At 45.2% G+C, this 14780-nt stretch overlaps 1 protein-coding gene across 1 annotated transcript; it reads right to left on the minus strand.

The window, feature by feature from the left end:
- Positions 1–2120: 2120 nt before the first annotated feature.
- Positions 2121–14509, minus strand: PSTK (phosphoseryl-tRNA kinase). Its single transcript, XM_073681356.1, has 6 exons — positions 14250–14509; positions 11438–11723; positions 7911–8109; positions 7527–7608; positions 5492–5585; positions 2121–4010 (listed from the first exon to the last, which is right to left on the minus strand). Exons 1-6 carry the CDS (start codon positions 14484–14486, stop codon positions 3778–3780), a joined length of 1131 nt encoding a protein of 376 aa, XP_073537457.1. The 5' UTR covers positions 14487–14509; the 3' UTR covers positions 2121–3777.
- Positions 14510–14780: the final 271 nt, after the last annotated feature.

Consider the following 14780-nt stretch of genomic DNA (forward strand, 5'->3'; position numbering starts at 1 on the left):
GCGCCAAAAAAGGAAAAAAAAGAGAGAAAGAGAGGAAAAAAAAAAAAGGGGGAGGAAATCTTGGAAACACATCTAAAATCATAATGCACATGAACATTTGCTCAAACAGAGAAAAGAAGTACAAAGTAATTTAAAATATGTAGGGAATAATTATAGTTATTAATTGCACCTTTATCATCTGTACATTATGAGGTAATAACTAACTCTCGAAAGCTTCAACGTGTCGCACTGATTCTGAGACTGTTTTTTCGTGACATATTGTACTTCATGATTGTGGTAAAATTTGTTCGATATGACTTGCAATCTTTGGGAGGCAGAATGAACAAATCAATAGCAGGTGAAGAATTGGTTTTATTTTTTAAGCCTTTCCTCGTGCGGTATAAATGATTAGACGACTTTAATTTTTCGGGTTGGTGCGATTACAGCGATACCAGAGTTATATCGGGTTTTTATGTTTGCCAGCTGTCACACACTGAAAGACCCTTTATTTTTGCATTGCCATATTTTGAGTTATAATTTTTCCATATTTCGTCCGACAGTCATGTGACGGCTTGTTTTTTGCGGGACGAGTTGACGTTTTTATTGGTACCATTTTCGGGCACATGACATTTTTTGAGCGCTTTCTATTCAGATTTTTGGGAGGCAGAATGAACAAAAACCCAACCATTCAGGAATTGTTTTTTTTTTTTTGTTTATGTTGTTCCGCATGTGGTAAAATTGATGAGGGAGCGTTATTTTTCGGGTCAGTACGATTACAGACATACTACATTTATACATTATTTTTTTTTATGTTTTGGCGCTTTTACACAATAAAAACTATTTTATAGAAAAAATACTTATTTTTGCATCGCTTTATTCTGAGAGCCATAACTTTTTTATTTTTCGGCTGATGGAGCTGTAGCTGTATGGCAGTTTGTTTTTTTGCGGGACAAGGTGGCGTTTTCAGCGGTACCATTTTTATTTACATTCGACTTTTTGATCGCATTTTATTCTACTTTTTGTTCAGGGGCATGATGATAAAGCATTGTTTTTTGCCTTGTTTTTTTTTTTTTTTTTTTTTTTAAGGTGTTCACTAAAGGGGTTAACTAGTGAGGCAGTTTTATAGGTCGGGTCTTTCCGGACGCAGCAATACCAAATGTGTACTTTTTTGATTTATATATATATTTTTTTCATAAAAAGATATATTTATAAGTACAATATATTTTTATATATATTTTTTTATATATATATATATATATATTTTTTAATATATTTTTACTATTTTTTTTTCACTTTTACACTTTGTCCCACTATGGGACTTTCACTTTTTGCAGGCTGATCGCTTGTATAGTATAGGGATGCAGGAGCATTCCTACGCTATACAAACTGTCAGCGCTGCACTGACAGACAAAGTTTGATAGCTCTGATGACCTGGATGTCGTCATAAAGACATCGGGTCACCATAGCAACGATCGGACCCTCGCGATGACGCCCATCCAAGGGCAGAGGGGGCTTCCTCCCTCTGCCTGCTCTGTAAATGCTGCAATCGATTTAGATCACAGTATTTAGGGGGTTAAAGTGCCGGGAGCGGTGCAGCACCGCTCCTGGCACTGAGTGCCGGGTGTCAGCTATCTGAATCAGCTGAAACTAGGCGGTGATCGCCTAAGTACCTACCGACTTGGTCATATGGACGTGAAGAGGACCAAACCAAGGACAGCATGAATCGGAGACTGGCTGCAAGAACATTTCAGAGAAAATATACCTTAAAGATTCTGCTTAAAATACTGATTGCTACCTTCTCCGGTTTCCAGCGCCGCTCCGATCCTTCTCTGGATCATATGACCTCAAAGCAGACTACCCAAATCACACAGAGGTTTAGGTGTGGGCTAGAAGTTGCTTTTTCAATGTAAGTCTACAGACACTTGGTCTGAGTCTGACATATTGGAAAAGCAGCCACAGCCCTACACAGTAGTCCCAGTGTGAGCCAGCAATGCCGAAGAGCAGCGGACTGGAGAAAGTATTTTAATGCACTTACCGTATAAATATGCTTGTAGTGTATTTGGAAATAAAAAATGCTTTAAACTTTAAGATTTTTTTTTTCATATTTATTTCAGCTCATTAAAAGCTTTGAATCTTCAACCATTTGATGGCTCTGCAGTATTCTAGAACCAAACTGTATATAGTGAAATAAATGTTCTCTTTTGAAGCTCAGCCTCAGATTTTGTTGGGTGGGATTGGGGGGGGGGGGGGTGACGAACCACTTAAAAAGGGAAAAAAACTTTTTTTTAGCAAGTCGTGCAGCTTGCTGAATCTTAGCATGTGTAATACACACAGTTGGGATTCAGCTCCGCTTGCATATTCTAGCGGTCGTCACGTGACGGAGCGTATGTGATTTGCATAGTTGTGGTCACTCGCCAACTAGAGACACTTTTCTCAATGTATATGACAATCACTGAAAACCGGCATGCGGAGCCAAATCTTAAATGGGTGCACTAGTATTCGGCAAGCCACAGGGCATGCTGAGCAAGTCCTCGGGGATGAAAACTCCTTTATATGCTACTGTCAGGGATTGCAAGTGGTGAAACGGCAGCGATCAGAGCCCTCTCCAACAACCAGCAGCAGCGATCAGAGCCCTCTCCAACAACCAGCAGCAGCGATCAGAGCCCTCTCCAACAACCAGCAGCAGCGATCAGAGCCCTCTCCAACAACCAGCAGCAGCGATCAGAGCCCTCTCCAACAACCAGCAGCAGCGATCAGAGCCCTCTCCAACAACCAGCAGCAGCGATCAGAGCCCTCTCCAACAACCAGCAGCAGCGATCAGAGCCCTCTCCAACAACCAGCAGCAGCGATCAGAGCCCTCTCCAACAACCAGCAGCAGCGATCAGAGCCCTCTCTAACCACCGGCAGCAGCGATCAGAGCCCTCTCTAACCACCGGCAGCAGCGATCAGAGCCCTCTCTAACCACCGGCAGCAGCGATCAGAGCCCTCTCTAACCACCGGCAGCAGCGATCAGAGCCCTCTCTAACCACCGGCAGCAGCGATCAGAGCCCTCTCCAACCACCGGCAGCAGCGATCAGAGCCCTCTCCAACAACCAGCAGCAGCGATCAGAGCCCTCTCTAACCACCGGCAGCAGCGATCAGAGCCCTCTCTAACCACCGGCAGCAGCGATCAGAGCCCTCTCTAACCACCGGCAGCAGCGATCAGAGCCCTCTCTAACCACCGGCAGCAGCGATCAGAGCCCTCTCCAACCACCGGCAGCAGCGATCAGAGCCCTCTCCAACAACCAGCAGCAGCGATCAGAGCCCTCTCCAACAACCAGCAGCAGCGATCAGAGCCCTCTCTAACCACCGGCAGCAGCGATCAGAGCCCTCTCTAACCACCGGCAGCAGCGATCAGAGCCCTCTCTAACCACCGGCAGCAGCGATCAGAGCCCTCTCTAACTACCGGCAGCAGCGATCAGAGCCTTCTCTAACCACCGGCAGCAGCGATCAGAGCACTTTCCAACCACCGGCAGCAGCGATCAGAGCACTTTCCAACCACCGGCAACAGCGATCAGAGCCCTCTCCAACCATCAGAAGCGATCGGAGCCCTCTCCAACCACCAGCAGCGATCGGAGCCCTCTCCAACCACCAGCAGCTGATGTGACATATTCTAGTGCAGAAATCATAGTACTTAAAAATAATCATTATGTTATAAAGATGAAATCTTTCCATTTTAGCCTCTCCATTCCTGCAGAACATGAGAAAACTGTAGGTATATGAAGTATAGGAACCAGCCTATATAATGATAGTACATAGCTATGAATTATCAGACGGAGCTATAGGACAACCCTCCTGAACCCTGCGTGAGTATCTCTGCAAAATACAGTCTACTTCTTCTCTAAAGGAGGATTGTACACCGGAGATACTCTCTGTGCTGGGAGTAAGAACAGTCTGTCCCCATATACTTTGCCTTAGCCGATCCAGGGCTTTACACTTCGCCTGCTGCAGTTCTTGTGCAATCTGTTTTATATCCTTTGCTGAGACCAATCCTAAAAGAGGCAAAAAGGGCAAAAACTGTAATCTGCTGATATTACATATGAGGTATATAAAACACATGACATTAGAACTATACAAGTCCATAAAAGTGATAAACACAGACCCAGGGGTACTTAAAGTGTCTTATGCTCATTATCTAACTTTTAGGATGTTTGGACTCACACACTTGTTTCATAGAGTAATGCATGGACCGGCCATGGGTCTCCTGACCCAAGCTCGACAGCCTCATAGGAATATACAGTCATGGCTGAAAATGTTGGTATTGTTAACAATTTTGGTTCTTAAGTCCTCAGACAGTTCTCTTCTCCTCTTCCTGTTCTTCATGCTTAGTGTGGCAGTCACAGACACACAATATAAACATTGAGTCAACTTCTCCCCTTTTTATCTGGTTTCAGGTGTGATTTTCATATTGCCCACACCTGTTACTTGCCACAGGTGAGTTTGAACGAGCATCACATGCTGGAAACAAAGTTGTTTACCCACAGTTTTGAGAAGGTGCCAACAATTATGTCCGGCTCATTTTTGGGCTTGTGTGTGAAATTATATCCGATTTGCCTTTTTTCTGTTTTTTTTTCTGTTGTTATAATACATACAAAGGAAATAAACATGTGTATAATAAAACATGTGTAATTGCAATCATTTTCTGGGAGAAAAAAACTTCATTTTCTGGAATAATTTCAAGGGTGCCAACAATTTCGGCCATGACTGTATCAACCTGCCGACTCCCATCATTCCTACTCAAGACTGTGAACCATGGGTGTGATACTCCGGCCTTATCCCTTATATCATGGCTTTTTCTATAAAAACAAAATTACCATAGAGCATGTAAGTTCCTCTCCACATTTGGCTATTTATGGCTGCCGTAACCAACCCTAAACCTCTAAAACCCCTTTAATTCATTTATGACCAGGCAGTTGTTTTTTGCATTTTTAGCTTATGTGGTTTTAAGAGATTTTTGTAGTTTGATTATTCAAATAATTTTTTGCCTCTTTTTGTGATACTTGTGCCCTAATTTTTATGCCACTGCTATACTTGTATTTTCTGCAGAGATCGAGGGGGACATGTATAGAAGACATGTGCTTTTTCTAAAAATGTCCCTGCAGAGTAGTATGTAGACACCCCAGAGCAGTATATGTGACATGGGAAAAGTAAAGAAATCCACCAGAGGGCGCGAAAATGTAGTTTTCTTCTCCAGCGTTTCGGTACAGGAAACACGAGCAGCGCTCCTCAGAAAGATCTGTAAGCACCATTGCTCCTTAGGTTTGAGGGTGCAGTCATGGGCCCCCAGGGGAGGTAATGGGGGCTGCACACATCCCTGGTTCTACCCCAACCTATCTTCATTTAATAAGAGAAAATACGGTAACGGGTCTTTTGCAAAAAAAAAAAGTCAAGACGCTGTCGTCCAAAGTTGCTGATCATCCGCGCAAATCACGTCTTATATTGCGTCCATATAAGAAATCGTTACGTCACTCACCCTTCACTGTCCGCATGGTCTCCGAGATGAGCCGCCGAAGGTTTTGATCTTCTCGATGGATGACGTTGGCTGCACAAATATCACGATCCCTATCCTGTGAACAGATGTGAAGGGAAATAAGGAACAATTGTCAAGATGGGGAAGATAGATCTGTGCGGCTCGTGAAGTGAAAACGCAATCTTATATCTCCTACTACAAATTTCCAGTTTAAGTAGAGTTCACACTGCGTTTGTGGCAGGTGCCGGGCGTATACCCTCAGGAGGTGTATGACTGACCGTGGCCACAATTTGGATGGGTGCCTAAGCATCTGTGCACTGCAAGGACCCGCTGTATATGCTGCACTCTATAGGGGTTTTGTGGTGATTCTCTGTGTAGAAAAGCGCCATATTACTTGTACGTGGCTACAGTAGTTGTGTGACATTATTTATGTCAGGAGACAGTGGGGGACCGGTGCCGGTCCGAGAGGCAAGCATACATTTTTTTTTTATTTCTGCAGCACTCTGGGGCAACTAATAAGAGCTGTTCAGTAGTAGATATCCACCTCAATATATACCTCTGAAGTATATTTTCAGCTGAGTGGAGAAACACAGTTTGCTTTAAAGGGATTGTCCACTATCTGGACTATCCCTTTTTAAATGAAGTAGTCCCCATTATACTGTATGGAGGACTATGTGGGGCCATTATATTGTGTACGGAGGACTATGTGGGGGCCATTATTCTGTACGGAGGACTATGTGGGGCCCATTATACTGAATGGAGGACTATGTGGGGCCCATTATTCTGTATGGAGGACTATGTGGGGCCCATTATTCTGTATGGAGGACTATGTGGGGCCCATTATTCTGTATGGAGGACTATGTGGGGCCCATTATTCTGTATGGAGGACTATGTGGGGCCCATTATTCTGTATGGAGGACTATGTGGGGCCCATTATTCTGTATGGAGGACTATGTGGGGCCCATTATTCTGTATGGAGGACTATGTGGGGCCCATTATTCTGTATGGAGGACTATGTGGGGCCCATTATTCTGTATGGAGGACTATGTGGGGCCATTATACTGTATGGAGGACTATGTGGGGCCCATTATACTGTATGGAGGACTATGTGGGGCCCATTATTCTGTATGGAGGACTATGCGGGGCCCATTATTCTGTATGGAGGACTATGCGGGGCCCATTATTCTGTATGGAGGACTTTGCGGGGCCATTATTCTGTATGGAGGACTATGCGGGGACCATTATTCTGTATGGAGGACTATGCGGGGACCATTATTCTGTATGGAGGACTATGTGGGACCATTATTCTGTATGGAGGACTATGTGGGGCCCATTATACTGTATGGAGGACTATGTGGGACCCATTATTCTGTATAATGGTTGGCCAGCGACTTTGTCCATGTTTTTCATTTTAGCACTCTGTGTATTTTAATTTGACATCCCTGATCTAAGGGAAGCATCCTTTTTATTACTTTACAAGAGGACTACTTCATTTAAAAGGGGGTGGTCTACGGACCCTTGATGACATCTCTCCCTCGGTGAAGGCTCCAGGTCATCCCAGGACCCTCAACTTTGATGAAACTTTTGCCATTCCAGAAGTTTTTAACTGCTGGGGTCTGGATGCTGAGACTCCTCTTGATTGCAAAATCGGAGAAACATGTTCATGTATTGGTAATGCCATACCAATCCCCGGCCGCTCCTGTGCAGACGCTCCCCTCGTCTCACGCCATGGGTGTTTACATGCAGTGATTCATGGAGGTCACAATTGTGGCCAGTGATTAGCTGCAGCGGTCACACATTGCTTTGACATGACATGGTGAGGACAAAAGGAACAGAGACCAGCAGAGGACTAGGGAATCATCAGCATGGGAGAGGTAATTGATCAATAAGGTCTGTTATTACTTTTTCTTTTTACATCATCGCAAGAAATAAACATGGATTTAGAAACCCCCTTTAAAGCCCAGGTCCATCCTCCATACAAGACGCTGGTCTCAGACCCTGGACACTATATACCTCTGTACGGTTCATTGCCTCCTACCTTCTCCGCGCTCTCATCCTCGATCGGCAGAACAGGATTCTCCAGGGCTTGGGTCATTAAATTGGTGATGCTTACACTGAATCTGTCATAAAAAGTGTAATAAAAGCAAAGTTGTAGAAGACATTGATGACTATCCCATATCTCTTATCAGGGTACTTGGCCGAAGTCTGGAATAAATGTATGGAGGACGGAATACCCGGCCCTACAATCCTAGGCTGTGTCCGCTCTGCAGCACTGATTGCAATGACCCCGGGGCGGTCTTTATGACCATCCTTCGGTTATATGATTGACCACCATGTAATACTATATTTCCCCTAGAACAGATAATACAGGGCGGAGGACAAAACCCGGCGTGTTCTACACTACACGTCGTCCATTTCTTACTCGTCCATGTCGATGCCATTGGAGCTGTCCAGGAATAAGCTTCTTTTTTCCCATGTGTTTTTCTCAGGATTTGGCTTCTCTATTCTGGAGTCCATCAGGATTATTGTCCTGTCCGCGACCCGATCCGTCCTCCCGTTGTTCCGCAGTAAGCAGCAGTCAACGGGACAATGCAAAAAGATCTGGCAGAATCCTAGAGAGTCTGAAAAGGAAAATGATGATCAATTCATACATGTTGTATATGAAGAAGACGTCCCCTTCCCTGGTCGTTAGCTGTTATTACCAGGGGAAGGTTCGCTCGGCCATACATTTCTTATGGGGATATGTGCGCTTACATGCATGTGTCCGATACGTGTTTCGCCTTCATGCACGAGTCCTATACGCGTTTCGCCTCCATGCCTGTGTCCGATACGCTTTTCGCCTCCATGCATGTGTCCGATACGCGTTTCGCCTCCATGCATGTGTCCAATACGCGTTTCGCCTCCACGCATGTGTCCGATACATATTTTGCCTCCAAGCCTGTGTCCGATACGCGTTTCGCCTCCATACCTGAGTCAGATACGCTTTTCGCCTACATGCCTGTGTCAGATACGCTTTGCGCCTCCATGCCTGTCTCAGATACGCTTTGCGCCTCCATGCATGTGTCCGATACGCGTTTCGCCTCCATGCATGTGTCCGATACACGTTTCGCCTCCATGCATGTGTCTGATACCTGTTTCGCCTCCATGCATGTGTCCATACGCGTTTTGCCTCCATGCCTGTGTCTGATACGCGTTTTGCCTCCATGCCTGTGTCTGATACGCGTTTTGCCTCCATGCCTGTGTCCGATACGCGTTTTGCCTCCATGCCTCTGTCTGATACGCGTTTTGCCTCCATGCCTGTGTCTGATACGCGTTTCGCCTCCGTGCACATGTCCGGTATGTGTATCGCCTCTATCCAATTTGGGTTGTTTGCATCTGACCGAGTATATATTACATGTCTGCTTGTCTAATAAAATGTCCGCCTGCACAGGAGGTAAACTGCTACCTATTAGGACATACAAATCTCAAGTTTCACTTAAAAAAATCTTCACCAGGGGAAAGAGAAGAACATACGCCGCACATAGCCCGCGGCTCCCATACACCTAATGGAGGCAAGAAGTGTATCCTACTAGGCTCCTACTGTTTCGGAGAGTGCGGCAGAAGGGGTTTTACTATACAAAGGGCCAACGCAAAACAATGTATACCATGCAGTATAAAATCTGCGCGTTACACTTGTCGTCACTGTGCCGTTTTATGGCTACATAGTGGCTTGTGTTGGAGGCTTCCATCAGAGGAATACTCCCAACATGCACCCACCCTTACAAGCATTGGGCCTGTATTACTTATCAATCACCTGTCAATGACTTATAAAGGTCATCTAGTTATTCTGTTCTGCATATGATGGTATATTTGAAGGGCTGCGCTCATGATTGATCAGCTAGAGCGCACCGCTCCTCAGCCTCCTTGCCAGTGCGCTCCTTCTCCTGATGATTCACAGTCCGACCATGCTTGTGCCGCTCGCCTGAATTCAGCACTCTCCTGCGTTAGCACAGGTACAGTACAGACCAAAAGTTTGGAAACACCTTCTCATTTAAAGATTTTTCTGTATTTTCATGACTATGAAAATTGTACATTCACACTGAAGGCATCAAAACTATGAATTAACACATGTGGAATTATATAGTTAACAAAAAAGTATGAAACAACTGAAAATATGTCTTATATTCTAGGTTCTTCAAAGTAGCCACCTTTTGCTTTGATGACTGCTTTGCACACTCTTGGCATTCTCTTGATGAGCTTCAAGAGGTAGTCACCGGAAATGGTTTTCACTTCACAGGTGTGCCCTGTCAGGTTTAATAAGTGGGATTTCTTGCCTTATAAATGGGGTTGGGACCATCAGTTGTGTTGTGCAGAAGTCTGGTGGATACACAGCTGATAGTCCTACTGAATAGACTTAGAATTTGTATTATGGCAAGAAAAAAGCAGCTAAGTAAAGAAAAACGAGTGGCCATCATTACTTTAAGAAATGAAGGTCAATCCGTCCAAAAAATTGGGAAAACTTTGAAAGTGTCCCCAAGTGCAGTTGCAAAAACCATCAAGCGATACAAAGAAACTGGCTCACATGAGGACCGCCCCAGGAAAGGAAGACCAAGAGTCACCTCTGCTTCTGAGGATAAGTTTATCTGAGTCACCAGCCTCAGAAATCGCAGGTTAACAGCTGCTCAGATTAGAGACCAGGTCAATGCCACACAGAGTTCTAGCAGCAGACACATCTCTACAACAACTGTTAAGAGGAGACTTTGTGCAGCAGGCCTTCATGGCAAAATAGCTGCTAGGAAACCACTGCTAAGGACAGGCAACAAGCAGAAGAGACTTGTTTGGGCTAAAGAACACAAGGAATGGACATTAGACCAGTGGAAATCTGTGCTTTGGTCTGATGAGTCCAAATTTGAGATCTTTGGTTCCAACCACCGTGTCTTTGAGCGACGCATAAAAGGTGAACGGATGGACTCTACATGCCTGGTTCCCACCGTGAAGCATGGAGGAGGAGGTGTGATGGTGTGCGGGTGCTTTGCTGGTGACACTGTTGGGGATTTATTCAAAATTGAAGGCATACTGAACCAGCATGGCTACCACAGCATCTTGCAGCGGCATGCTATTCCATCCGGTTCGCGTTTAGTTGGACCATCATTTATTTTTCAACAGGACAATGACCCCAAACACACCTCCAGGCTGTGTAAGGGCTATTTGACCAAGAAGAAGAGTGATGGGGGGCTACGCCAGATGACCTGGCCTCCACAGTCACCAGACCTGAACCAATCGAGATGGTTTGGTGTGAGCTGGACCACAGAGTGAAGGCAAAAGGCCAACAAGTGCTAAACATCTCTGGGAACTCCTTCAAGATTGCTGGAAGACCATTTCCGGTGACTACCTCTTGAAGCTCATCAAGAGAATGCCAAGAGTGTGCAAAGCAGTCATCAAAGCAAAAGGTGGCTACTTTGAAGAACCTAGAATATAAGACATATTTTCAGTTGTTTCACACTTTTTTGTTAAGTATATAATTCCACATGTGTTAATTCATAGTTTTGATGCCTTCAGTGTGAATGTACAATTTTCATAGTCATGAAAATACAGAAAAATCTTTAAATGAGAAGGTGTGTCCAAACTTTTGGTCTGTACTGTATGTCTGCCTCTGCTGCATCAGAGGTGAAGCGCAGGGAAACTGAAGCCAAATTAGAGCAGCGCTTGCCTAGGAATCTGGCCACCTCTGACAGGCTGCAAGAGGTGGCCAGTAACCTAGGCAATGAGCAGTAAACCATAGAATTCAGAATCCCTCCGTTCTTGAGAACGGAATAGATTTATCAAAGAAAGATAAATTGCAAATTTGCTTGTTATTACCAACATTTGGGCAATTTGATGAGGAGACAACCCCTATAGCAATCCAATTACTGCAATATATGCAAAAAATGCAAAGTGCAATAGGATATTATCAGCACCAGAGGCACTCACAGGTCCGGGCCAGCTGGAACACTGCATGGCGCATGCTCTGATAGTAGAAATTATCATCCAGGATGATACAGACGGGACCGGACTTCACAGTCAGCGACAAACAGAGACGTTCGGAGTCTTCTCCAGCGGAGATCAGGCCTTGACTTTCCAGGCATCGGACAAAGCGCTTCCAGGTTCCTTCCGTCGTCCCACTTGGGGGGTTTAAAGGGGAATGATTGAGCAGAGATATAATAAAACGCTCCAGACAATGCAGGAGGCGCTGACGGTGACGCTTCCAGGGGGACGTCTGAGGAGGGGAAAGACGTGAACGTTAGGGGTGGTCCGATAACGCAGGGGTCTGCAGACCAACAATCAGGTTAGTCATGGTAAAATCCCACATTGCACCCTGACTCCGGCCGGTGATGTGCACTATACCCGCGGTACAGCCCCATTACAGTATATGGAACCAGCAATCAAAAGATCTCAGGACACAACTAAAAACTAAAGGGGTATTCCCATCTCCAAGATCCTCTCCCAATATATAGTTTGTGTAATAATAATAATAATATTAGTGAATATCAATTTGAAATATAGTATCGTTCTTCTGATTAGCTATGTCACGTTTTCCTTTTTGTCATATTTTGATATATATTTTTTTCTCTTTATAATTACTTCAATCTATTTATTTTTCAATTCGGTATAAAAGGGGAGGGGACGATTCAGACTTTTAGATTTTTTTTTTTCTTTAATATTTTTTTTAAAAAAATCTTGTCATTTTTCACTTTAAAAGGGATATATCCATCTCCAAGATCCCATCCCAAATGTGTAGTAGGTGTAATCTATCTATATAATTGTCTTATCCCGTCTGTCTGTCCAGGAAATCCCGCGTCGCTGATTGGTCCGGCCGCGGCCAATCAGCGACGCGGCATTTCACAAAAAGATGGTGGCCGTTAGCGGCTGATCTGCCGCACGGAGGTGAGCGGCGATGCAGCCAGGAGATGAAGCCGGCTGCTCGCAGCATACGTCCCCCAACCGGAGGCGCCGCTGACCCCCATGCGGCTACTGTCGGGAGATCAGCGGCTACGGCCACTTATCTCCGGAAGGTAAAAGTGACGCCCCTCCCCTCTCTTCCTGTCCCTCCCCCCGCTCGCTCAGGACCCCGGCACCCGGCGCCATACTTACCCCTCTCCTCTCCTCCTCTCCCCTCGCTCAGGACCCCGGCACCCGGAGTCATACTTACCCCTCCCCGTGCCTGCGCAGCAGCTCCTGTGTCTTCCGCTGCTGCTGTGTGACGTGGGCGCGGTGACGTCTTTACACCACGCTCTCTCCTGACCGGTCACAGCGCACAGCGGGAACATGCGGGCTACGCTGGAGTCCAGAGGAGCAGCTGACAAGTGAGGTGAGTATTGGATTTATTTTTTTTTTATTGTATGGGGCCATAGGGCATTAAATGGTGGGGTGGGGAAGTGTGACATTGTGGAGGGGCCATTATAAGGGAAGGGGGATGTGACATCCTCTATGGGGCACTATGGGGGGGATGTGACATCCTGCATGGGGCATTATAACGGACGGGGGATGTGACATCCTGCATGGCGCATTATATGGGGGGGGGAGTCACATCTTTCCTACATGGGGCATATTCTAGAATACCCAATGCGTTAGAATCGGGCAACCATCTAGTAATAATAATATTAGCAAATACCTCCAATTAGAAATGTAGTATAGTTCTTCTGATTAGCAATGTCACTTACCCCATGTGCAGGGCATTGCAGTAGCTTAGGTATCAATGGTTACAACCACTCATAGTGACAGTTAAGCCCCCGTCACACTAAGCGAGATCGCTGCTGAGTCACAAGTTTTGTGACGCAACAGCGACCTCAGTAGCGATCTCGCTATGTGTGACACTTTGCAGCGACCAGGCCCCTGCTGTGAGATCGCTGGTCGTGTCGAATGGTCTGGACATTCCTTTGATCGTTGAGGCCCCGCTGTGTAGCATGCATCGCTGTGTTTGACAGCTTACCAACGACCTTGTTAACGACTCAGACACAGAAACACATAGGCGTGCATCGTTATACAGATCGTTACGGGTCGCTGCATTGTTGGGAAGATCTGCCGGTTTGACAGCTCACCAGCGACCACATAGCGACGCAGCAACGATCCCTGACAGGTCGTATCGTTGTTGGGATCGCTGTAGCGTCGCTAAGTATGACGGGGCCTTAAGGTGCTAGTGGTCGTAACAATGGATATCTAAGCTACTGCAATGTCCTGCACATGGGGTAAGCGACATTGCTAATCAGAAGAACTATACTACATTTCTAATTGGAGGTATTTGCTAATATTAATTATTATTATACCTACTACATATTGGGATAGGATCTTGAAGATGGGAAGAAAGTGAAAAAATGAAAAGATTTTTTTTTAAATGTTAAAGAAAAAAAAATCTAAAAGTCTGGATCATCTAAAAACTACAGCTCCATCGATGGAGAAGTAAAAAAAAACTTACGGTGACATTTTTTTTCTTTTTACAAAGTTTTGAACTTTTTTTAACCGTTGAAGCATTAAAGAAAAAGTTTTGCGTCGCTGTAATTGCACTGTGGCCAAAAAAGCCTAAAAACAAAAAAAAATGTAACATGAAAGGGTTAAACACAGCCATATAGAAGAACCGCTGCTGTCCTATCACCACCACCGACTTCACAATCGATACTGCCGGCTTTATACCATAACAAAGATGGCGGCCAAGGACTGTAAGGGAAAAAAGGACCACCGTGTATCACAGGATCTGATTGGCCAGAGTTTTATCTAAGACTGCATCTAATTGGCTAATTCAACTTACGTCACTTCCGCCCTCAGTCTCGGACTGGCACAAATCGTTGCGATACTCGTGCACTGCATCGTCTTTAAAGGAGACGTCTGCCATAACGTCATCATAGGATATTACAACGACTGGGAACAGGCTGTGTCCGTTTTTCAGCTGTCGAGCTAAGGTGGATTTTCCCGCACCGGGAAGACCGCACAGGAGACACAGTCCGATGTGGGAGTTTTTGGCTGGTTCGTCCATAGTGTCGCTCATGGTGTGCGCATGCGCCCTGTGAATGATTGACAGTTCTGTGCTCCAATTAAAAATTGGAGGCCGCGGGATAATAGTTCTTTCAGTACTGAAGGATTGTGGGAGTTGTAGTTTTTAGGTGCAAATCTGGTCTATTTCCTATAGTCATCACTGGGCATTATTCTGAGTCTGCGCAGTTGTATTATTAGTTATAAGGACCTTTACTATCAGATCTCCCCATGTGACTCACAACAAACATTAATAAAAGTGGGAAAAGCAATGAGGGCCTCACTTCTCCCATTAGTCACTCACTACTTT

Source organism: Phyllobates terribilis, unplaced genomic scaffold (assembly GCF_046119375.1).
Source record: "Phyllobates terribilis strain yellow unplaced genomic scaffold, ASM4611937v1 Scaffold_5__5_contigs__length_657084704, whole genome shotgun sequence".
NCBI classification, from domain to species: Eukaryota; Metazoa; Chordata; class Amphibia; order Anura; family Dendrobatidae; genus Phyllobates; species Phyllobates terribilis.

Bases quoted from the DNA above. Each gene is read 5' to 3' on its own strand.
- PSTK (XM_073681356.1), bottom strand. From the start codon at position 14,486: ATGAGCGACACTATGGACGAACCAGCCAAAAACTCCCACATCGGACTG. The intron at 5,586-7,526 runs GTAGGAGGCAAT...ATCTGTTCACAG, and splicing joins AGGATGAGAGCGCGGAGAAG to GATAGGGATCGTGATATTTG. The intron at 4,011-5,491 runs GTGAGTGACGTA...TGCCTCTTTTAG, and splicing joins GACCATGCGGACAGTGAAGG to GATTGGTCTCAGCAAAGGAT.